Source organism: Ruditapes philippinarum, unplaced genomic scaffold, assembly GCF_026571515.1.
Source record: "Ruditapes philippinarum isolate M1 unplaced genomic scaffold, ASM2657151v2 ctg2057_1_1_1_1, whole genome shotgun sequence".
NCBI lineage: Eukaryota > Metazoa > Mollusca > Bivalvia > Venerida > Veneridae > Ruditapes > Ruditapes philippinarum.
In genome coordinates, this window is record NW_026858825.1 from 72288 (window position 1) to 99796 (window position 27509).

The 27509-nt window shown below is 30.4% G+C and overlaps 1 protein-coding gene across 2 annotated transcripts in view; it reads left to right on the plus strand.

The window, feature by feature from the left end:
* Positions 1–13868, plus strand: part of LOC132754419 (proteasome subunit beta type-3-like) — a 31889-nt gene extending 18021 nt beyond the window's left edge. Inside the window, exons 6-7 of one of the 2 annotated variants that reach the window (XM_060745047.1) lie at positions 12451–12508; positions 13601–13868. In XM_060745047.1, the coding sequence (XP_060601030.1) occupies positions 12451–12499 (49 nt within the window). In that variant the 3' untranslated portion in view covers positions 12500–12508; positions 13601–13868. The remainder of the gene's footprint in view (positions 1–12450; positions 12509–13600) is intronic. The other variant, XM_060745046.1, reaches the window with a different exon arrangement.
* The last annotated feature ends 13641 nt before the right edge of the window (positions 13869–27509 follow it).

The window sequence follows — 27509 nt, forward strand, 5'->3', positions numbered from 1 at the left end:
AACATGTTCTAATGGGTGTCTACAAAGTTTGTTCAAATAAAAGCCCTGGGGTCAAAATTGGCCCGCCCCGGGGGTCATTGATTTTCCTTATATGTGTATAGCAAAAACTTAAAAAATCTTCTTTGAAAAAACCCATATAGCTAGAGTTTAGATATTAAGCATGAAACATCTTCTAGGGAGTGTCTACAAAGTTTGTTCAAATAAAAGCCCTGGGGTCAAAATTGGCCCGCCCCAGGGGGTCATTGATTTTCCCTATATGCATATAGTAAAAACTTAAAAATCTTCTTTTAAAGAACCCAAAGAGCTAGAGCTAAGATATTTAGCATGAAACATGTTCTAATGGTTGTCTACAAAGTTTGTTCAAATAAAAGCTCTGAGGCCAAAATTGGCCCCGCCCCGGGGGTCATTGATTTTCCTTATATGTGTATAGCAAAATCTTAAAAAATCTTCTTTGAAAAAACCCAAATAGCTAGAGTTTAGATATTAAGAATGAAACATCTTCTAGTAAGTGTCTACAAAGTTTGTTCAAATAAAAGCCCTGGGGTTAAAACTAGCCCCGCCCCAGAGGTGTCATTGTTTTTAACTGTATGTGTATAGTAAAAACTTAAAAAATCTTCTTTTAAAAAACCCAATGAGCTAGAGGTTAGATTTTAAGCAGGAAACATCTTTTTGTTGGTGTCTACCAAGTTTGTCCAAATAAAAGCCCTTGGGTTTAAATTGGCAGTGTCAAAGGGGGGGGGGCGGAGGTCATTGTTTTTCATTATATGTGTGTAGTAAAAACATCATGAAACATCTTCTAATGGGTGTCCTCCAAGTTTGCTCAAATAAAAGCCCTGGGGTTTAAACTGGCCCCGCTCCGGGGGCCTATATACAGGTGAGCGACCTCAGGGCCATCATGGCCCTCTTGTTTGTAATTAATATCAAGCTTTCACAAGGTCATATTTGTTTTCAATACTGATGGGAATTTGTATCATTACTCTACTTTGGTAAATATTTATCATTTGACAGTTAAAAAGTGCTTGTAAATCGGAATTTACACCGCGTAAAATCGAACCGTACGCGCATCACCTCAGCGCATGTCGTTTACAACGTTGGGTACCCAACGGGGAAATTTAATGTGTATATTACCCGTCTGGCTCGGTTATATCAATTTCTTTCGGGTGATCAATATCCAATCAAAAAGGCGGAAAAAATCTGGAAGGGTAATAATAAATATTATGCAAGCCAATACTCAGTTCTGATATAGACTGGTCATTTTAGCACAATTATATTTTCAGATACTATTAATACAGCAACAAGGACCAGCAACAATCAGAAACTGTTTTTTCTTGTTACAGTCATATATTATGGTAACAGTTACATGTACCACATATTAAGATCTAAAGAAATAAAACAAGAGAGATACATTATTTAGCGTAAAAAATGTTTATTGACATAAACAACAACAATGAATAAGAAAAACATTATCAAGCATAATCAATAACAGACGATGATGGATGTTCAATTGTTAATATATAGCCTATCAATCTATACATCTGTGGTTCACCTGCAACGATACCAATTTAGTTTTACGATATATTGATGCTTGTAATGCAACGTATGCAAAATTAACGTCAGCTTGCACCAATGGTAAAAACCTTTTCTGACGCTAGTATGTAAGTTTATAGACATTATAAAGCTGAAGAAGCATCATTGACTTGAAGTTTGAGGCGTTCAGAGTGTAGTATGTAGTACCGACTTGAAGTATGAGTCGACATTATAAAGAGGGTCGATAACAACAAGTATCCTATCAACCTATTTCTTTACTATGCAACATATGGTACTTGAAGTATGAGGTGAATATTGTCAATATAAACAGTGTAAGGAGTGTCATCCAGAAAAATGGATAATCAAAATGCAAAATATAAAAATGTGAACAATGACTATAGAATTTGCTCATGAGATAAATCTTTAATATATTATGTCTTTTTGTGATTTTCTGTGGAGCATTATAAAAAAAGAGTAAAATTTTATCAATACATTTTAAATGTGATAAACTATAATGACAATTTATAAAGGTCTTTTATTTGTCCATGAAACTATATAATATAGTTAGTATTAACAAAATTAACCTTAACCCTAACGCACAAAAAGTCTCACAAAGGCACTGTTAGGAAATAATGTCATGCCCATTTCGTCCAAGTCAGAAAGACACTGCCTCTCACACGTTTAATTTATAATTCGTCTATGAGGGAGAAAAAAGTTTCTTTTACAAAATCGTTTATATAATGATTCAATCAGACTTTTTCAATCTCGTGAAGAGAAAATTGTTTAATATAAAGTCTGCTGTCGGCTATATTAATTCAAATTTCTTTATGTTGGCTCAAAATAATATCTAAGTCCAATACTAAATAAGCAGACGGTATTGTGCTGTATGTTTGGTCGGTTTCACTTCAATAATGCGGAAAACTTTATTTCGGCAACAATAATTTGCCCTGGCTCAGATAACAGCGGGGGAATAAGACAAAACATGGCATGATATAGATATCAATATAGGAAACTGTTAAGAGATAAATGCAATGCGATATAAATGTATTTGCGTAAGTTAATTTATGAAATATTTTGATACAAACTGTCAAAATGAAAATGGAATAATTCATCTCTGTTGTGTTTTCTTTGTTTTATTTTAAGTGATTTATGACGAGTTCTTATGTTGACAATAAGTTTATAATCAATTTACATTACATGCATCTCTTTGTTCTTGTTGACACAGATGACTTTTACCATTATAAATCTTTGCATAGATGTCAACGTAATCTTATTAGATGTTGTGAAAGCAATAAAATATCTCTGTGAATTTACTTTATGTCTATATCGGAACCAAGTGTTATAAATCTGTCCGAGTATATTAATAATCAATTTGTTGTCTTTAAAGAAGAAACTTTATGTTTTACTAAGAAGCTACATAAAGCAAAGTGTCACTAAAATCTCATTATGCAGTGTTACAATAAGGAATAAATTTGAAAGAATGCCATTTTACCATTTTACATATAACAGAATACTGCAATTTGATTGACGAAATAACGTAAAGAATGACAATAATGAAAGTGAAATCATTGGAGTTAATGGACGGTACAGTAGAGGTGTTATGCTAGATATCTTTCAAATGAATAATTAAAATTTAAACATAGTTTAAGGTATTGTAAAACGCCTTCATTTTTTCATTACAGAATTCTTGTAGAACTATCCAATAACTGTGCGAATTTATAGGCAATTTTAGTGAGATAAACTATAACGAAAATTCATTCGAAGTCCTTTAATTTGTTCTTTAAAATATTTGATATAGTTTGTATTATTTTACAGTGGCAATATCAGCATTAACATGAACAGAATGCACGTATGCATAAAAACCAGAAGTACAAGATGTTTCAAAAATGCACTGCCAAGAAACTATGCTCTTTTCATCCAAAGAACTAACCTTCTTCTGTCTACACAGTCTGTCACACATTATACTTAATTGGTCTCAGTGTGCAAAATCGTTTATAATGATGCCGTCTAACTTGTTGAATATCGTCAAGTGAATTCTTTTTAATATAAAGTCTGCTGTCCGCTAAATTGATTCTTATTTTCATACGTTAATAAAAATAATCTATATGTACAGTAATAAGTGTCCAGACGGTGTTTTGTTACATGTCGGGTCAGCATCACTTCACTTGTGCTCAGAAATACATTTCAGCAACAATTTGTTGACCAATTTCAAAATAAAGCCTAACAAATTAAAGGTTGTAAAAACCCTACATAAAAGTAGACATTTTATGAAAGAGTATTGCTTTAAGAAATTATTCTGAACGTTTTTATGAACCGGAGTCACTCCTGTAAGTCGTAATCAAGCAATCCATAAAGCACTGAGCGCACCTGTACGGAAAATGCCGGAAAACATGTGCATACTACAAATAATAATAAAGGGAAACTGTTAAATGATAAATGAAATGCGATATAAATCTATTTGCTTAAGTTAATTTTATGAAATATTTTGATACAAACGGTCAAAATTTGTATGGATTAAGTCATCGCCGCTGTTAAGTTTCCTTTGTTTTATGTATAAGTTATTTAAGACGAGTTCTTTCGCTGAAAATGTTTATAATCAATTTACTTTAGATTTACTTTAGAAATCTTTGCATAGATGTCAACGTAATCTTATTAGATGTTGTAAAGCAATTAGATATGTCTGTAAATTTTGTATATGTCTATATCTGAACCGAGTGAAGAGTTAAAAATCAGTCTGAGTAGATTATTAATCAACTTGCTGTTTTATGTGAGATTGAAAAGGCTACATTTTGCAAAGTCCCGAATACATCTTAAAGTGTGTACACCTATAACATATAGAACAATATTCAAAGTATGATTTATGAGGAAATATTAAATAGTACGTATAGGACTTGATTTAACCTTTAATAGACCATTCAGAAGATTATCTATACTGACTATCGTTTAAAATAATACTTAAAAGTTGTGTATGGCATGATATTTAAATGAATACTTATATCTGTTTTTTTCATGCATGAAAAGTATTTGCCTGGTTCACAAAATGAGAATGGATATACAGACGCCGAGTTATTTAAACAAAGGTTAAGAAACTAGATCTTAAAATTATAACTCTTGAGTGTTTCTCAGTTACGTCTTACAATGGAGAATGGTATTCTTTACTTAGTTTCAAACAGTGGTGTTGCTACGTACATTTATCATATTATATATTTCAATTGTGTTCATTACAAACTCTGAATCAAAGGCAAGATTAAACACATATATAATGTTCTTTACGCTTTTAAAACTCGCTGTATTTTTTTTTCAATATTCATGTCATGTCCCTATTTTCTATGATTTATAAAGTTATATTAAATAGAACGTATAGGACTTGAATTCACCTTTAATAGACCGTACAGAAGATTATTTAGACTAGCTATCGTTCAAATTAATGCTAGTGTAACATAGTGTATGGCATGATATTTAAATGAATATTTACATCAGTTTTTTTTCGTGCATGATAAGTGTTGGCCTGGTTCACAAAATGATTATGGATATACAGACGCCGAGTTATTTAAACAAAGGTATCAATAGATGTGCTTGCGATTTGGCCAACTGACAAGGTAAACTGAAAGAAACTAGTCTTCTGTAAAAAAATAAATTGGCATTGCAAGAAAAAACAAACATTATAACTCTCAACTAAACGCGTATTTCCCTTATTATGTTTAAAATAATCTTAAAAGAAACAAACGTTTGATTCATTAAACACAGTATTCCTAAGATTATACATGTGAAATAAACTATAAGGAAACAAACTTCTGTTTTATTCAACGCCTTATTCTAAGTTTATGCATACAGAATAAACTATAAGAAACTAACTTCTGATTTATTAAACACCGTATTCTTCATTTTATGCATATAAAATAAACTATAAGGAAAAAAACTTTTTTTTTTTAAATGCCGTATTCTTTAGTTAATGCATACAAATTTAACTGTAAAGAAACAAACTTCAAACTTATTTAACATAATGCAGTGAAAACATTTATATCTCTTGCGTGTCTTACAATGGAGAAATGCATTGTTAACTTAGTTGCAAACAGTGGTGATTCTACGTATTTTTATCATATATATTTCATTGGTGTATATTACAAACTCTTAATCACAGGCAAGATTAAACACATAAAAAGTTCTTTACTCTTTTAAAACTCGCTGTAGTTTCTTCAATATTCATGTTATGTCAATATTTTATACGCTTAAGAAAGTTGACTCCGTTTAATTGGAAATGGGAAGAAGTGTTGTTAAAAAATGATAAGGCTCTATTTTTACATGAACAACACATAATTATATTGCAAGATTAAAGTAATAGTTTTATGCAAATAATTTCAGGATTCAGTCCTTAAAAAGTCTTGAGCATTCGTTGCAAAACCGGTTTCATTTTCTTTCAAGCCATTTGCTTTTGACATCAGGGACAAATTAACTATGAAAAGTGATGTAGCAGCATCATTGTCTTCGAGAAAAAATTAAAACGTATTATTACATTGATTGCAAAAATGTTGGTATCGCAGACATTTTTTATTTTGCGAGAAGACAAGAAGACTTAATGTTATTATAAATGGCCATTAGAATGCAGCCGCCAAAACTTGTCTTGTGTTGGTAAAAATAATGTCTGCAAGAGACACATCAGGCATTATTAAATACAAAAACGATATATTGTTTTTGTTTACGATTTTGCGACCAGTGCTGTAAACTTCATATATACAGGTTATAGTGTTGAAAACAAACTGTTTATTATTTTAAACGTTTATAAGTTTGTTGAAATCTAAAATTGACAAATGTTTTATTTCTCAAGAATTATATTGTACATGCAAAACTGCTAAATATTTAATTAAATTGCCTTTATTTTTTTACTATGGAAAGAGATATTTGCTAGTTTTCCAATTTTATTAATTCATGGCTTAATGAAAATTTAAAACATGGAAATCCCTCGAGAGCAAGGAAGCCAAGGTTTAAAAGTAAAAATATATTTGGATTGATTGAGTCTATTTATGAGAGAAAATTGAACGTTCAACAAATGTCATACACCCCCAAAGCACAAACATACGGGGGGGGGGGGGCAGATACATTCATACGATTTGAACACTTGTAAACGGTCACAAAGATTTCCTGGCTTGATGTTAACGCTGAGAGTTCGCTTTCTATGCCGGGTCTCACTCCGTTACTCGCTAACGGAAACGTATACACTGTTTGTGCTCCTGGTCAGTGAATGCTTATCACGAAGCCGGGAACTCCTCTTATTCCTAAGACCGGACGTGGAATTTACTTTCGCAATAAATAAAAATTCATGTAAGGTATTTGAATGCGATTTATAAATTCAATGTTGATTTCTATTGCATCCGATAAGTGAATATTTGATAAACATTTGGCACATACCGGAAAATCTATGACAGTGTGTAATTTATCATGTTTAATAAGGTTTAAAATTGTTTAATAACATTTTGGAGTTTGCAATTTTTACTAATTTGTGACTTGACGGTGCGTGAGATTATTCATTCTTGTGGAATATCGTTAAAATTTAATTTTAATGAGGAAGACAACTGGCCAAAGTGTATTAAAAGATTTTGATTGACCTTTTACATGTGTTGGCTTAAGCAGTATTCAATCTTCAACATACCTAAGTGTTAGAGTCAATGATCACGAATAACCGTAACTAAAGCCTCACTTTATTAAGCCTTATTTTTACTTTAAACATGTATTCATTTCCTTCTATACGAGCTCCAATTGACATTTTGAAGATGTAGCTGGTAATATAAAAAGTGTTATATATACATGCTATCGAAGTAATATTCGCCTTGAGCACATGACTAAGTTTATTAATGGTTTGGGTTTAAAAATTTTCTTTCGATTAAATTATTTGCTTAGTGCATCTTTGAATAAAATAATGACAGAATTTTAAAGCAATCCTTGTGAAAGTGAAAATAAAAAAACTCACAAAGCACAGTTGACAATAAAGATTGCTATTTACATGTTTTGACTATTCAGATGTAATGGGAAACTATCAATAACAAATTTGTTTACAGACGTGTCATCCATCTGCTTGTTTATATATCGGTCAGCTGTTACTTCAAGATGCAATTAACGCAGCCATAAAACATTGATAAACATGATTAACATATTCACCCTCTCTCAAAATGAGTGACCCGCATCAGGGTTTTAGGCAAGTTACACGTTTATGAGTCGGTCAATAAAACGTTTACATTGACCGACAATATATAAAAGGAGTAACTTAATTTTGTTATCTTAAACCTAAGCACATTGATTGGATGGACCTTTATATTTTGATTTTGTTTATTGTTTTATAGTTTTATATTGCGATTCTTTTCTTTTTTTTTAATATAATAAGTATAGAAACAAAAACTACCATTGTCTGCATTTTTGGTATTTAATTTTTAAATAACATTACATATGCGAAGAAATTCACACAACTTTTGTTTGATAGTAGATATACTTACTGTTTCTTTTATATTAAAAACAATCTATTCTTATAATATTATTCCATATCTCATGGACGCATCAATCTTACTAAAAATTCAATAGAGTGATGCTAATATATACATCTCACAGGATTAAAATGACAGACACTAAAGAACACATAAAGCAATTCAAAAACAACTTTTCTGTTGTTGGTATTACAGGGGTTAGGAATAATATGTCCCAGCAGGAATGCATTGTATTAGTTATAACTCGAAAATATGGAATTAAATATCACATTAATAAAATCTAATGTTCAAAAAGCGTAGCTTAATGACATTTACTCGACGGAACGTTAATAATATAAAAAATAACAGAAAGAAAAAGATATGCAATAACGACACAACAAGGATTTGAGCGTATGTGTAGAACACATCATTTTCACATTTTTTCTTAATAAACTGTGCAAAATTATATATGTCAGTTACTCATTCAGTGCATTTAAAATTCAGCGGAGATTCAGATTTCACGTTATAAGATCTCTTATTATAATCCTACATTATTTTGTCAATAATTAATTGATGGTAATATCTAGGTGATGTTTAGGAACAGAACAGAAATTTATTTGTACACGTACATTATCTACAATACATACTATTCACATATATAAATGCTGCATGAAAATTTACAATTAAAACATGAATATCACATTTTATGTATACAATAATTTCATTATCATAAATAAGAAGATAAACAAATAAACAAACAAACAAACAACAAGCATATAGCTATGGCAAAAGATGTGCATTTACTGTATACTTTTATAAATAAATAAGATTAATTATGAATATTACTGGAATTTGGCAAGTGAACATTGATTGTAATGTCAGACATTAGCAATTAAAATGGTACACCATATGGAAAGTGATTCGTTAACGAATTTTGATAAACGTATACTCTCATTTTTATTTTTTGAATTTTACAGTATATATTATCTAAATTATTGCAACACAAACAATGTCTTTCTTCGCGAGGAATCCTATTTCTACTAAATCCAATTTGAATTCTAAGCCAAAGACCATTCATTCTTAATCTACAAAAACAAAATCTAAAAACACCGAGGCAGTATATCTAAAAACTTTCATATTCGAAACAAGATTTAACATTTCTATATATACAAAAACTTGTTTCACGTACTGAATCATTCTTGTTTGAAGGCATCAATAAGACGGCATTTAAGGTCGAATAAAAACATAACCTTGTCTATATTGTCACAATTATAAAAAATGTATGAAAATCCACAATCATTAAAAAATATTTTGAACATTAGAAAACAAATTTGTCTGTCCTTTATTGCTATCTTCAAGTGCTTGAGTGTAAACTGGTTTTGATATTATATTGTCTGTATTTACAAGATTTAATCAGAACTTAATAATTCTTACATATCTATGACTATATGGTAATAAACGATTTAAAACTATGTCATCTAAAGTAAAACCTGCTTCAGTTTTAGACTGGAGATATAATTAAAGGTCTTCAACAAAAAGAGAAAATAAAAGAGGGGACATTACTTACCCTTAACGAAGATCTACATCATACAGAAAAAAAATCAAAATAGCTAGAACAGGACTTAACACTTAACAAGATTTTACTTTTTTGTACAAATCACGTATTATACTGAGTAACTGCCCTTGAATTCCTCAAATAAACGATTTAAAACAAAGGCCATTTCTATAAACTGAGTCAAAACATTTCATCATATCAACAAATAAAACATACAATCTTTTATTTAAATTATATTAAGGAATGGGCAAATATTATGTTAATTAAACAAAGTGAAAATGTTGAATTAGAGGAACTGTAAAATGTTTACAATAGATTGATTTTGTACTTTTTATGTACTATATTTAGAGATTCTGAATAGCATATAATCAAGTCAGTGCTGATCATATTGGAATTTTCTAACCTATTTGTGAACAAATGGGTTTAATAAATGAAATATTCAGGAAATCCATCAACCTGATTGTGAGATAGAATATTTAATGAATTTAAATGAGAGAGATTGCAGGCCATATTGTCAGATTAAATATTTACTTTCCACTTTAGAAAGTGTATCAAAATGAGAGAAATTAATTGAATGCTTAGACCAGAAATTTTCTCATTTGCCTTAGACGTCTGTCAAAGTTACATCCTATCTTATTCATTGTATATTTATAATTTATATTCATATGGTTCCATTGAGACCTAAGTTGTATTAACTTTTTTTCACACACTTTATCTGCAGTATTTATTTAATTGTTTTACTCTTCTATGCAGAAAAAAGTGTGTGTGGGTTAATGAAGAATTATGGTATTTAATTTTATCAATGATACTGGTTTTGAAATGTAATGAAGAACAATATTGAACTAGATTTGTGTGACTTACTCAATCATTGAATCAATAGATGACTTATTTAAAAAGAAATATTACTCATTCACTAGATCATTCGTTTTAAAAAATACTGATGTATATGTTGATACTTATAAATATGATTTGACTTATCTTTTCAGATTTTGTGTTCATCGTCATCATCAATAGTGCTACTTCATCATGTGCTATACTCAATAGACAATAAAAATAGAATAGAAAAATCATCTCAGTATGCCCGTGTAAAATTTTGCGTAAACGATTGACTTTTGTGGTACCATTGAATTTTTTATGTTTCAAAAAAATTTTGCCTTTAGGAAATTTTATAATTGAATTCATATCGTTTGTTTCATTTTTAGAGTAAGAAAACAGCCCAGTATTTAATTTTTTTTTCAAATTTTTTAATACCCTTTTCAAATTCTTAAAATTGAACCAATAACATTGAACAAAATTTTTGAAATTTAAATGTATTTATTGTCTATAAATTGTCGACAATTTTCTTTTCATTATTAAAGTGATACATTTGTCTACTTTGTAAATTGCCATTAAACAATTTAAAAAACAGATAAAAATGTTTTTTGTTGATCATGTCCACATATTATATACCATTTACTTAAAAATCACTTGTTATTGATTTACATAGAAAAAGTAGAGCTATTGTCATGACACAGTCTGCTTCAGTGTTGGCATTGGTTAATGTTTTCATAGTTTTTGTTATGGCCCCTTTTCTTAAAAACTTTAAAAATCTATTCGCTTCAAACTTGGTGTACATGTTAATTGTTATAAAAGGCCGATATGCCAAAAGGGAAGATAATTCTAAATTAGTTTTTGCAAAGTTATGACCCTTTTTCTATACTGTATTTATGCAACTATCCAGTGCTGATAAAAGTTATGCATCCTATCAGGGGACAAATTTTGTTGTCAATTAAGTGCATTTGTAATTAGAAATATAGGTTTTGTCCGGAATCTTTCAGTTTTCTTATACTACTGCTGAAAATAACTTTTGATATTGGTAATTGATACTGTTGAACCTTGAACAAAAATTAAATTACTCTTATACATTCAAGACAATCCTCTGTCAGGTTGGTAAGCCTTTTGATTATGAATTTATAACAGATTGTAGTGAGCTATTTTAGTGAGGCTCCGCTATATTTAAGCATTTTCAGGCACACTTATCATCTTGTAAAGAAAGGCCACATATTGATGAATAATCAACTTGATTGCTTTATAACTTTTGTTCAGATATAAACTTAAAAACAAAATTTGCAGATATATTTAGTTTGTATCACAGCATTTAATAAGATTTTGTTGACATCTCTGCAAAGATTTATGATGGCTACTGTGATGTGTCAACACGAAGTAAAGAGATTTGACTAAAGTAAACTGATTTTATACTTAATGGCAGCCTAAGACCTAGTCAAATGATGGAAAACATCTTAAAATATCATAAATCACTTCTGAATGAAAAATGCTGAATAAGAATGTATTTGAATTTTGTAAACTAAGATGACCTGATAATTAAACATACATGTAGTTCTTTACAAAGTTTAATTTGTACAAACTTGATAAATTTAATTATACAAAACTATATACATTATTGGTAAATGTGTCAGTCGTTCTAAGGAAAAGGCGTCATGCCCATGCAAAGAATACAATTACAAACATTGCAATAACGGCAAGCGTGATTATAAACAAAAATGTGACTTGCGTGTCAAGCGGAGATACTTTAACCTCTACAACATGTGTCAATAGAAGTATATTTTTATGTATAACTCTTGAATATATCACTTTCTTTTCTTTGAAAGCATAATGTGTGTCTTGGATACCGATAATATACTAATCAGGGAAAGTAACTCAAGCAATTTCATGTTGGAAGGGAAAAATATAGTTCTCTCCCATTACTTAAATGGTAGTAGCATTATACTTTATTTAATTTCAAGACAAATATATAGCTACAGTAGTTAAATGCTATTTATAGACCAACAAATAGAACCATTATAACAAACCGTATTTTTTTTATCAACTTACTCATGTACATATACCTTTTCAATAATTTCATTTGTGTGTTTTCAGTGAGAAAGATAAAGTAACAAAAAGAATTTTGAAAGGCAGAATGGATTAATTTGTGCAGGTATATGTGACTCTTTTTGCAAAAAAAAAACAAAACTGGAAGCACTACACAGCTAAGTTTTATGATATTGTATTGTTAGGGCAAATAAATGCATGCCACATAGAAGGGTGGAGGGGGATATTGTTTGTTTATATAAGGCATCAAACATATGTTCTGACCTCCTCTTGTTGTACAACTTACTCTTTTTATATTTATTCACTTTAATTCAAAAACATTAATCTACAGAAATCATTTGTTTATACGATGTTAGTGATTTAATTGACATTTTAAGAACAACTCTGTTAAGGAAGTGGGTAAAAAAATAGCTTAATTAAATAAAGTGCAAATGTTGAATTAGAGGGATTGTGAAGTGTTATCAATAAATTGATTTTGTACTTTTTGATGTGCTTTATTTAGAGATTCTGATTAGCATATAATCAAGTCAGTGCTAATCATATTGGAGTTTTCTAACCTATTTGTGAACAAGTGGGTTTAATAAATGAAATATTCAGGAAATCCATCAACCTGATTGTGATATAGAATATTTAATGAAATTAAATGAGAGAGATTGCAGGCCATATTGTCAGATTAAATATTTACTTTCCACTTTAGAAAGTGTATTAAAATGGAGAGAGAATAATGAAATGGAAGGAGTCTTTAGCTTTCTTAGAATGCTTAGACCTGGAATTTTCTCGTTTGCCTTAGATGTCTGTCAAAGTTACATCTTATCTTGTTCATTGTATATTTATAATTTATATTCATACGGTTCCATAGAAACTTAGGTTGTATTGACTTATTTCACACTTTATCTGCAGTATTTATAAATAAATTTTATTTAATTATTCTCTTCATCTATGCAGAAAAAAGTGTGCGTGGGTTAATGAAGAATTATGGTATCAAATTTTATCAATTATACTGTTTTTGAAATGTAATAAAAAACAATATTAAACTAGATTGGTGTGATTTTAGTCAATTTAGTCAATCATTGAATCAATAGATGACTTATTTAAAAAGATATATTACAATATCTTGTTCAGTAGGTCATTAGGTTTTTTTTAAACTTCTAAAGCATTTTTTTGATATTTGACTATCAATAATATGTTTTCTTTTCAGATATTGTGTTCATCGTCATCATCATCAGTGCTACTTCATCATGTGCTATACTCAATTGACAATAAAAATACAATAGAAAAAAAAGCATCTCACCATGCCAATGTAAACTTTGCGTTTGAAACAGATTGACTTTATGTGATACCATTGATATATTTATGTTCTAACAAAAAAGGGTTTTAATATGCCTTAGAGTTATAAATTTGATTTATCACTGCAGAATTCATATCAGTTTAGTTCATTTTTACTGATTAAGAAAACAGCTCCAGTATTTATTTTTTGAAATTTTGAATACTTAGATCACTAACACTACACATTGAACAACACATTTTGAGAAATTATTGTCTAAATGTATTTATTGTCTATAAATTGTCGACAATTTTCTTTTCATTATAAAAGTGATACATTTGTCTACTTTGTAAATTGCCATTAAACAATTTAAATATACAGATAATGTTTTTGTTGATCATGTCAGACATTGTCCACATATTATAAACCATGTACTTAAAAGATCACTTGTTATTGATTTTAGCTGAACTTTACATAGAAAAAGTAGAGCTATTGTCATGAGCCAGTCTGCTTCAGTGTTGGCATTGGTGAATGTTTTCATTGTTTTTGTTATGGTCCATTTTCTTAGAAACTTTAAAAGCTATTCACTTCAGACTTGGTATACATGTTAATTGTCATAAAAGGACGACATAGCAAAAGGGAAGATAATTCTAAATTATTTTTTGCAAAGTTATGCCTCTGTTTCTAGATTGCATTTATGTAACTATCCAGCGCTGAGAAAAGTTAAGCGTCCTATCAGGGGACATATTTTGTTTTCAATTCAGTAATTAGAAATATAGGTTTTGTCCAGAATTTTAAGACAGTTTTCTTATACAACTGCTGAGAATAATTTTTGAAATTGATGTTTGATACTGTTGAACCTTGAACAAAAATTGAATTACACTTTTAGACTCAAGACAATCCTCTGTCAGGTTGGTAAGCCTTTTGTTTATGAATTTATAACAGATTGTAGTGAGGCTTCGTTATATTTAAGCCTTTTCAGGTACACTAATTATCTTGTAAAGAAAGGCCACATATTGATAAATAATCTACTTGATTGCTTTATAACTCTTGTTCAGATATAGACTTAAAAACAAAATGTGCAGATATATTTAATTGTATTACAGCATTTAATAAGATTACGTTGACATCTCTGCAAAGATTTATGATGGCTTCTGTCATCTGTGTCAACACGAAGTAAAGAGATTTGACTAATGTGTACCGATTTTATACTTAATGTCAGCCTAAGACCTAGTCAAATGATCGGAATTCACCTTAAAATATCATAAATCGACTTTTGAAATGTAAAAATGCTGTATAAGAATGTATTTGGAATTTTGTAAACTAAGATGACTGATAATTAAAGCAACATGTTTAGTTCTTTACAAAGTTATTATTTTGTACAAACCAGTCTGCAAATTTTTTTATGTAATAATAAAATATAATCTGACATTCACACGTATAGTATAGAAGATCATTTACTAGTATTAATTAAACCATACACGGACGAAGTCCAGGCTATTTTCATTATAATGTAAATGAATCGAATGTTATCTACTCCCTACGATGCCAATTATATTTCTATAGCCGTTTCCCAGACACGATTTGACAGCAGGAAGTGAATCTTAAATGTTGATGACAAGAGCATGACTTATATCCTAGCATTAATTATCTGTAGTGCATTGTCACGGCCATTGTACATGTAATAAAAGCCGTGATTGTACTTCTTGTGTGTATGTATCACAATATATAACGTTTGCTTCATCTAAAAACTCGTGTCAAACTTTGCTTGTCCGACAGAATTATATTTGCGTTCTACCATGTACATATGTTTCTTAGGAGGTGCGTGACTCCTGAAAAATGTTTTGTCTTAATTTAATGTAGGGAAAAGAAAAGTAATGCAATTCACGGGACACATTTACTGGATCACTACTTCTTTCTTATTTAAGGATATAACAATCACTTTGTCATAATTTGCCGTACATAATGTAATCACGTTCTCTTACACACCTGTTTATGTCACGCTTTTCATGAAGTAGATTGACCCCTGTCTAGTGCCAATTCGGGATAGGAGACTACACTGTCTATTGGTTTGGGGAAAGGGGCAAGTCTATATGAAGACGTTGGTAAATGTGTCAGTCGTTCTAAGGAAAAGGCGCTCGGCCCATGCAAAGAATACAAAATTAATTTTACAATTATTGCAGTAAAGACAAGCGTGCATATAAACAAAAATGTGCACGCTTATAAACAAAAATGTGACTTGCGTGTCAAGCGGAGATACTTTAACCTCTACAACATGTGTCAATAGAAGTATATTTTTATATATAACTCTTGAATATATCGAAAGCATAATGTAAATACATGTAACACAATTTAAAAGTTCTTAATTTCTAGTCGACATGATCATTTTACAATCCTTGTTTGAGTATAACATCTTCTAGAATGACAAGGGAGTCCACAGGGCGAGGAATTTATTAAGTAAATGTTTACGCACGAAACTTATGTGCATTCGCGCTATTCTTGTATACGTCTAAATTCGTTTCGTTATCTTTATTTCATATGAAGAAACCGTTGCTTGTGCCATGTGTATTTACAAATCTAATGCAGATGTCAAAATATATATTTTGGCTCCCTTTAGAATCAGCTCTTTGAATGTGATACTTTTTCATACATAATCTTTTTATGGGGGAAATGCGCAAGGGGATGTTTCCACTTTAGGGGAGGTGAGAAAGGCGGCAAATTTGCAAAGATGAATATTAAGAGCTAGGGGCAACTGTCCTGAACATACGTATATACCTGCGATGTCTCAATCAATTAACAAACAAATGAATGTTTTTAAATGGAGATTAAATGTCTAGAAAAGTAATTGTAATGATATTATTTGCATATGCTAGACGCTTCCTTATATAAAAAGTACTGATTATATTAAATCTGTGGTTTTTCTGTATAGCCGTGAGGAGAACTGTATCGTTGCTTTATATGCTATAAATTAAAATATTCAACGGATTATGTATGTAGTTTGAAATATTGTAAACTACCGGTGTCGATTTTCTCATTGACTGACAATATGCATTGATTTTCTCCTTGACCAATATAACGTATTAAGGTAAATATAAAAAAATAATATGTTCATCGTTTCATATGGACAGACGGGCTTTCAAAAGTCACTCCTTTAAATTCTAAACTTCAATAAATTAACAGATAAACAGTAATAACAAAGTGAATATTTTCGTCTAAATGTTTCTGGAAGTTTTGTTATCCGTAATGCACCACCTGACACATAAACGCAATTTCCCTTTATCCATATTTGTTGTTTGTCATATACGACCAGGATAAAGAAATTTAAACTTCCAAAAGTAGTTTCTTCTAAAATATATTGAATGAGGACATATCTTTGGAAATTTATCAAGTCCATGTAACTTTTGTTATCATAGAAATATATCATTTATCAAAAGCAGATCAAGTTCTGACAAGTCGGAAAATGTATTCTTCATTTATACGACGTAACAATTCTCTTTTTTGTTCAAGTTCATTATATCTTTAAATAATGTTTTCCAAATCTGACAATGTAGATAATTAGAACGAAATTGGAAACTTCGATTGTTTAACAAATATATCGAGAGAGTTCAATGCAAAATCTTTTACAGCTAAAATACTGGTTATCATTCAATCTATAAAACATCATAAAATTTAGAAATTCTCAAAACATAAAAATTCTATGACTGAAAATTCGAGTGTCTCAATTTATGCTCTAAAATTGTATAGTCTTCACAATTGATGTAGCAAAACAGATTTGACTGTGGTTATTTCAAATAACAACGTCGCAATATATCTTTCAATAATACTAGTTTTTTTCCAGATATTGCTGAAATGTTAACATAAAATGTTGTAGTATCAATCAATCATTTTCGTAACAGGATATCGCTTTATTTATTCAAACGTTCTGTAGGATATATATTGATGCACTCTGAAATTTAAACCATGAATTTCTTTTATTGCTGATATATTTGATCATATCACAAATATGTGTTATATTAAATAAATCATCTACTATTTTATGTAATTTAATGGAAAGCAATATTGCGATACATGTATTTGGATAATATTTTGAATGCTATTTATTTGCAATTAATAGCAATTATATTAAAAGTTATCGTTGGGTTGACAATCATCACTATAATACAGTATCAGTTTAAACTTTTTATTTTCACCGACGATGTATAACTGCTTAACCTTAGTTCAATTCATTATATATTTACAGAAGTAATTTATGAAAATGAATACTGAATTGAGCCAAAGTGTTTTGTTAGTTTTTGTGAAGCATTGCATTGTATGTATTAATAAACCTTTTGCTCTGTATTGTATTGATTTGTACATTATGTGTCCTACAAATTATATTGTGTTGTTATAACAATGTACCATCAGCGTACACGTTATAAAAGTCTTTCCTGCTCAATTCTGTTCTGTATAAATGGCTTAACTAATTTAGCAAAGAAAATCAGGGCGTTTCTTTATCTGTTAGGAACCTATTGAATTTAAATGGAGCACTTATTCCCATTCCCTATTTTTCCAGTTCATGCCTGAGAAGCCTGCAATTCCTTAACAGTTTTATTTTTGCAGTATTTCTATTTACCTTTAATATTGATAACGCGATAACTAATGTTTGTCGTTTATTAATTCAATATCTACTTTACTTGGGTTTTAAATTTGTATCCGGTATTTTATTGGGCTGAAAACTGCAATTAAATGTAGAGATCTAACTGATGAACGACAATGTGAAGATTGAAAATCTTAACATTCTTTTCCTAAATGGTTTTTATTCAATAAGCTTTTAAATTATAACAATTTCCTGTCTGATTTGAAAATTAATGTATTTAAATCGTGAAGCAATTTTCTTTTCCCCTGAAATTAGTTTCCGATAAGAGTGCAATTTACTAAAGTATATAACGAAATAAACCATTAAGTTATATCACACTTAACGGCAACGAGAAGCAACATTCATTTTTTATAAAATGTAAAGAAAATCGTGAATCTTTTAAAGATGGTAGTAGTTATACGCTGTGATTGATCATTTCATAGCTTGTGTTAATCAAACTTACATTTTATGAGGTAAAAATAAGAATTAAAAACCCACACGGAGTAAAGCCAGTATTAAAAACAATTGCACAAGATATAGAGGCATCAACTGTTGACATTTCAATTTCATGTGTTACAATGAGCTGCCTGTTTAAACAAGTACTTTGACATGTAATTTCCAGGGTACAAATGTGCTACAATAAATTTTTGAGACATTAAATGAAACTTTCAATACAGCAATAAATTACTGTTAGAATGATTGACGTTACTAGGTAGTGTAAAATTGTGATGATATAAGAATTTATTATCAACGTTTATATCATTTAGTGTCAATGTAAATCATTATGCAATGCTGGAAAATATCTCAAAATTTGCTCTTAATCTAAAATTATGGTTAAACATGAAAGCATTATGCTTTGAAAAATATTAAGTCAAATTAAGTATCTATATAACTTTTAAGGCTACGAATTTCACTAACAACGAAAGAAGCGTAAAATTTGGGCGAAAGTGGGAGATAACTGATTGAAAACAAACGTGTTTAATGGTAAACCATGGTAATTATTTCATCACGGAACAAATATATAAATTAAGATTAAATACATTCGGTTGTAGTAATGGATCCGGTATTTTGTTTCTTGCTTAGTCTCTCTGTGGTATGAGGACATTATTAACAGTTATGTCAATTAATGTGACTTTAATTCCTTGTTTAATTCGTTCCCGTCCATTAAAGCTTCTTGTCTGCGTGTCGCAGACGCTATATCAATGTTATATAACTATAATCCGTAGACGACGTAGACAACGGATCCCCTAAGATAACAAAAATATCTTTTCCTATCTTCTAAGATAGTAATAGCGAACGAAATATCACTAAAATATTGTATGGTGCTTTCTTGACGCAAACGCTTAGAGATGTTTTCTACATTTTACAATCCATTAATAATGCATCCTAAATTCTATGGAACAGAATTAATGCATTTATTCTATCTTGCTTGATGACATTGGAACTTGCATTATGCTTAATTCCATCTTGCTTAATGACAAGTTGGAACTTGCATTATGCTTGATTCCATCTTGCTTGATGACATTGGAACTTGCATTATGCTTAATTCTATCTTGCTACATGACATTAGAACTTGCATTATGCTTGATTCCATCTTGCTTTATGAAATTTAAACTTTGCATTTTGCTGGTTTCCATTTTTAGTTATTTCATTCAAACATTTCGTAGTCACCAATTCTTTCATTGAGTGATAACTAATAAATTGGAACAAGCCATTTGGAATACTAAAATGTTAACGTCATATACCTTTATGCATAAGCTACCTTTCTTCATGCTCTATACAAACCATTTACGGTTTAGTTTTTTTGTATTACTTTTATGTATAAGTCATTTAAAATTAACTATTTAATGTTCCCTGAAGGATTTTTTAAAATATGACTTATAGCTCGCATGGCGTGATTACTATTAGCTTTCGCTTATATCCATTATGCAGTGTTTATGCTTAATAAAGCTCGGTGTCTGAGGCTTTGTGGATAATGCTTGATCATCTTACATTATGATAAACAATTAAAACTATGTACTGTTAAGGGGCGAGAACTCTGTTATCGATGTCAACGGAATTGTTTCCACGATTCGCCTATCATCGGAATTTTCCGTATAGATACCGCGTACATGTATATATAAATACATACTAAGCGTTTAATACATACATTGCAGTTGAAAGAATATAAATACAAGTAGTAAAGGATTATGCAATATAATTTTATATATGTATACAGTCTAATTGAAAAAAAATATGCTCGTAAAAAGTGATGCGATGGGGCAGTTACACGTACAGTCAGTGGCGGTTTCAGGCCATGGCTTTAGGGCTGCACCTACCCCCAAATATACGTGGAATATATACGTGTCAGTTTCATGCAATAGTCTTCTTATTGTACTCCCTTACCAAAACATATTATGCCGTCATCAAGTTGTCTAGCACCTGCCTAGGTACTTCGAAGGTCTTATCTAATGACTTGGACATTAAAAAGCAAAAATTATTGACCTTTTAACTAAAAAAATGTATCAGAGTCACTAGTAGTGGCAAATAGGTATGTATCGCATTAAAATATACATGTATAATAAGGAAAGAAGGAAGTTGTTTATTTTTGTAACACGTGCATAGTCAATTACAAATGAGCCGCGTCACGACAAAACCAACATAATGGGTTTGCGACCAGCATGGATTCAGACCAGCCTGAGCGTCCGCGCAGTCTGATCAGGATCCAGGCTGTTCGCTACCAGTTTTCTACTTGTAAAAGAGTTGGAAAGCGAACAGCATGGATCCTGATCAGACTGTGCCGACGCGCAGGCTGGTCTGGATCCATGTTGGTCGCAAACCATTATGTTGGTTTTGTCGTGACGCGGCTCAAATGTTGGCATATGTGTGTCTGATTATAGATCAGACATCCCTTACACACCACCACATTCACATATATACATTTGTGCTTAATGATATACTATGCACATCTTTCAGTAACATATTTTATCACAGAAATTTATTGAAATCTATAAAATTCTTACTAAATATGTTTTATTTAAATAATCAAAGGGCTGTATGCTCTGTGGGTTTTTCTGATCTTTCATGTGTAAGTTTATTTTTATATACTATTATTCATCTTACGCAGGGACTGCGTTTAACATGCAGTTTGTGATTGATACATATGGAATTTTGCATGCTTAGAGTTGCATCAAAAATCATTTTTCATTTTTTATTACAGCCACACTTTATCCTTGCATATCGTGGCAACTTCCTTAAAAAGGCCACTTCAAAAAAAATGTTGCCTCGACAAGGATTTTAACCTCAGGCCTCTCACACCTTAAACGAGCGCGCTACCTCTGCACCACAGTGAAGTAATACGTATGTAGCGTGAATAAAAACAAATATATTGTAGTTCTAAAATTGAGAAATTTTCATTTCGTATTTGTAATCCTTATTTATTTCGAGGTATTTTGTTCACGATAAACCTGTTGTTAAACACTGATGAAAATAATTTAGCGAAAATCTTCTCGCCAAAACAGTCCGACATGTATATATTCCATTACTCGACAGTCAGATTTATTTGTGTGCTACGCTCTGGAGTATTCGGTAATAGACATAGCTAAAATAGCATTTTCATTGATTAAGCTTTACGGAAATAGTGTGAACATTTTTTTCATTGGTAAAAAAGATATTCATCCGCGAAATTTGTGATTGTAACCTCATATTTCTATTGACTAATGTAAACTTTTAATGCACTGTAATTCGTTCAATGCCTACATTAAAAATTATTATTTCTTTAAATTGCTGGGTTTTAAAGCAGTTTTTAGTGAGAACTACTTTGCGTTGTTAGGTCTGTGAGGAAATTTTGTGTTAGACCGTGGATGTTAGCTATGTATTTACTGATTTTGCGATCAGAAAAATACAAAAAAACACATACACATAATGTATAGGAATTGCTTTCCTTATTTACGGGTCAAGTAAAGTTGTGTCTGTCTTTAAAAGAACCTCTATATATTTTTTTTGTAAAAACACTATACGTTTACGAAATGTATATTCATACTGCCCACTTACAGTGTAAATGATTGAAAGCACAATATTTGTATGAAGCAAAATTATATTTATTTTATTCTACAGAAAAAAAAATCAAGTTTGAACTGTATTAACTACTAAGTCGTGGCCACGAGTTACTAGATCGTTTTAGTCGTGGGAACGAGATAACTGTGTCGTGCAGACGAAATAATTTAATCAGATTACACCATGATTTTCTAAACTTAGAAAATTTCTGTTTAAAGATGTACGTGCAACATTATTTTTTTGAAAATACTGAAGTGTTCACTTTGAACTTGATACATGTCTTAAGGATCATCAGGCCCATAAACCATACACTAATTTTAACTTAGTTATAGCCCTTTGTTGGAATAATTCTATGATAGAATTGGTCATTTTGTACGTACAACGGCCTGTTAACATTTGAGAGGGACTTAGTCCTGGTTTATTTTATTGGGTAGGGACATTGCCCATGGACAGTAGATATCCTATGAGGATGTTTGAGGTCACAGGTCAGACAAACATGACACTTCATGTAAATCATTGTCTAATCGATGAATGATTTAGAAAGAATAAGCTGTAGTTTATATAACCTAAAAAGATCAGTAGATGACATTTAATAAATTTTTAGGCAATTTGGTCAGAAATCAGGGTCACAATGACGCTAAATCTTTGACCAATCAATAACTTGTATGAATGTACGTACTTTTACGGACAGGAGAAGTAGGGGCATCCTTGTTAGGAAAATTCATATAAATAGTGTAATTTGATTGGTTATTAAATATCTCGTTCTCACGACTTAACTATCTCGTGACCACGATTTAGTAACTCGTGGACACAACATAGTGTCTCGTGCGCATGAGATAAATAAAAAACACACACATGTCACCTTTGTCCTTTGTGCCACCGTAAGTTTGAGCATAGTATATCTTAAAATTCAATTTCACTATTGCTCATACGACTATCACACACGCCCAAAAAGAAATGTAAACAATTATATAAGAGGTGAGTTGCCACTTGTAGGATGAGTTATTAAAGAAATCTATAACATTTTTTTTTCACATGCTGGCGGAATCTTCAAAAACACGCACTTTTCGTCTGTCGCATCGTGTTCCCTTGTTTTCCAGTAAATTTTGCCTTTACATGTTAGTCTCCAACTAACACTATTCTGTATACGCCCCTGTATAAAGGGGACGTAAATTTGTTTTACTCCACGTGCCAAAATACGGGATCATGCGGAAAATAACGGGATGTACCGATAAAGCGACACCTGCTGTCATAATATGAACACAAATTATTGCAACTCGCATTATGCTTACTGCCAACTGCTTAGTGCGTACTGTCACATGCGACTATAATATCGCTATCGTTGTCATCTTCGTTGTCGATGCGCAGTGATCCTATATTGCATTATATTTGTAATCAGTGAATATATTGAAGCATATGAATGCTAAGACACATCAAATTCGCCAATTATTGATCAAAATTAATAATTTATTGTGACATAATGTCGACAATATAAGGCAAATTAAAGGTACTGACAGAAACTAACCATGTGACATTTAGTTATATCAAGAACAAGCAAAGAATGTTATCTTAAACACCAAACATAATACGTTGATCTTTATAAAAGATGCAATTAAACATATAGCATATTAAAATATGTGAGTTTGATGGTTTAGTAGGGAACACATAAGGTTGCAATTACATGAAAGTGCATTCAGTAATTATAAGGCATGATTGAATTCAGCAAAACGCAGGTTTTCATTGTCATAAAGAAGTATAGAAGCAAGCATAATGTAAGTCCCAATATCATAAAGCAAGATGGAATAAATGCACTAATTCTGTTCCATAAAATTCAACAGTGTACATATATTTTAGAAATAAAAAACTTTTATTATATACTTATAAATGAAATATTTAGAAATAATGATGAAATAAAAAGGGTATTTTCATTTTCCGTATTTTCACTGTAAAAATTTGTTTTTCACTGCAGGTAAAACATATTTTTCTGTATTTTCACTAGTGTCTTGCCGGACTTCTTTCTTTTAAATTCATCCAATACACACATTTTAAGGGAGAGTCTGTAAATTGTAATGTCAAAAAAAGTTTATAATAAACAGATTTTTTTCTATAAATACAGGATTTATTTTCATCTTACCATATGAAAATTATCATATTTCACTCGTTGCTACCGCCGCTCATGAAATGTTTATTTTCATACCACTCAATTATTTATTGTTGTTATATATTATTTATTGTTGTTAAATCCTGTATTTATAGAAAAGACTTGAATATCCTTTGTGTAAAGAATGTACTGTTCAAATGAGAATACTGAGATGAAGTAAATCCAAAGCCGAAGCCATTGTGAATTTATTATAGTTGTACAAAATGTAAGAACAAGTTAACCAAGTTATCCAGAGAATCATCAAAAATCCGTGGTAATTACAGCAGGTATAATGATAATGCTGTCGAATTTCTTTCTTATTTACTTTGATAGCAATGCTATTTTTATCAGTAACAATGTTTCAATTCGACCTAAATATATCAAATGGTCATCCCGTCTGAGACTTTTTAAGTACTTCGTTGCTTTTATAGAAAGTCTTAAGTCTGATATTTGCCTTAATACCAAAACTGAGATAAAGAAATTGTCGTAAATTATGACTGCTATGTTATTACTTCTTCAATGTCAGAAAAAAATCAGATGAATATAAATATGAAACAAAACAAATGAACCGACAACAAAATAACCGTGTGTCATTGCAGGAGAATACATTTAATCAAATGGCTGAAACGATCGTAAGTTAGTTTTAGTTCAAACATTGTTGCGACTTTCTATGAAACACAGGCCTGATTCATATTTCACGTAATTTAACTGAATTAAAAGGAATTATATAGATCAGAGTAAGAGTGATTCATGAATTTGCTGCCATTTTATAACCAGACAATATGTAACTGACAATTGACGCTTAAATCGTACGAACACGACACAGAACGAATTGAATAATTGAATAACAGAAGAACAGTGGCTTCGCAGTTTTAGTCACATGAGGCATTTGCTTCATGATGAACAGACTATTAACAAGTTTCATTTTTCATTAAAATGATTAACAATACATATTAATCATTATGCAAGCTAATACTCAGTTCTGATATAGACTGGTCATTTTAGCACAATTATATTTTCAGATACTATTAATACAGCTACAAGGACAACGCATCAGAAACTGTTTTTTCTTGTTACAGTCATATATTATGGTAACAGTTACATGTACCACATATTAAGATCTAAAGAAATAAAACAAGAGAGATACATTATTTAGCGTAAAAAATGTTTATTGACATAAACAACAACAATTAATAAAAAAAACATTATCAAGCATAATCAATAACAGACGCTGATGGATGTTTAATGGTTAATATATAGCCTATCAATCTATTATACATCTGTGGTTCACCTGCAACGATACCAATTTAGTTTTACGATATATTGATGCCTGTAATGCAACGTATGTAAAATTAACATCAGCTTGCACCAATGGTAAAAACCTTTTCTGACGCTAGTATGTAAGTTTATAGACATTATAAAGCTGAAGAAGCATCATTGATCTGAAGTTTGAGGCGGTTAGAGTGTAGTATGTATTACCGACTTGAAGTATGAGTCGACATTGTCATTATAAAGAGGGTCGATAACAACAAGTATCCTATCAACCTATTTCTCTACTATGCAACATATGGTACTTGAACTATAAGGTGAATATTGTCAATATAAAACGTGTTAAGAGTGTCCTCCAGAACAATGGATAATCAAAATGCAAAATATAAAAATGTGAACAATGACTATAGAATTTGCTCATGAGATAAATCTTTAATATTTTATGTCTTTTTGTTATTTTCTCTGGAGCATTATAAAATAGAGTAAAATTTTATCAATACATTTTAAATGTGATAAACTATAATGACAATTTATAGAAGGCTTTTTATTTGTTCATGAAACTATATAATATAGTTAGAATTAACAAAATTAACCTAAAACCTAACGCACAAAAAGTCTCACAAAGGCACTGTTAGGAAATAATGTCATGCCCTTTTCGTCCAAGTCAGAAAGACACTGCCTCTCACACGTTTAATTTATAATTCGTCTCAGTTTCTTTTGAAAAATCGTTTATATAATGATGCAGTCAGACTTTTTCAATCTCGTGGAGAGAAAATTGTTTAATATAAAGTCTGCTGTTGGCTATATTAATTCAAATTTCTTTATGTTGGCTCAAAATAATATCTAAGTCCAATACTAAATAAGCAGACCGTATTGTGTTGTATGTTTGGTCGGTTTCACTTCAATAATGCGGAAAACGTTATTTCGGCAACAATAATTCGCCCTGGCTCAGATAACAGCGGGGAAATAAGACAAAACATGGCATGATATAGATATCAATATAGGAAACTGTTAAAAGATAAATGCAATGCGATATAAATGTATTTGCGTAAGTTAATTTATGAAATATTTTGATACAAACTGTCAAAATGAATATGGAATAATTCATCTCTGTTGTGTTTTATTTGTTTTATTTTTTAAGTGATTTATGACAAGTTCTTATGTTGACAATAAGTTATAATCAATTTACTTTAGATGCATCTATTAGCTCTTGTTGACACAGATGACTTTTACCATTATAGATCTTTGCATAGATGTCAACGTAATCTTATTAGATGTTGTGAAAGCAATATGATATCTCTGTGAATTTACCTTATGTCTATATCGGAACCAAGTGTTATAAATCTGTCTGAGTATATTAATCATCAATTTGTTGTCTTCTTCAAAAAGAAACTTTATGTTCTACATAAAGCAAAGTCTCACTAAAATCTCATTACGAAGTGTTACAATAAGGAATAACTTTGAAATAATGCCAAGTTACCATTTTACATATAACAGAATACTGCAATTTGAGTGACGAAATAACCTTAAGAATGACAATAATGACAATAATGAAAAAGTGAAATCATTGGAGTTAATGGACGGTACAGTAAAGATGTTATGCTAGATATCTTTCAAATGAATAATTAAAATTTAAACATAGTTTAAGGTATTGTAAAACGCCTTCAAATCATTACAGAATTCTTGTAGAACTATCCAGTAACTGTGCGAATTTATAGGCAATTTTAGTAAGATAAACTATGACGACATTACCCTATAACGAAAATTCATTAGAAGTCCTTTAA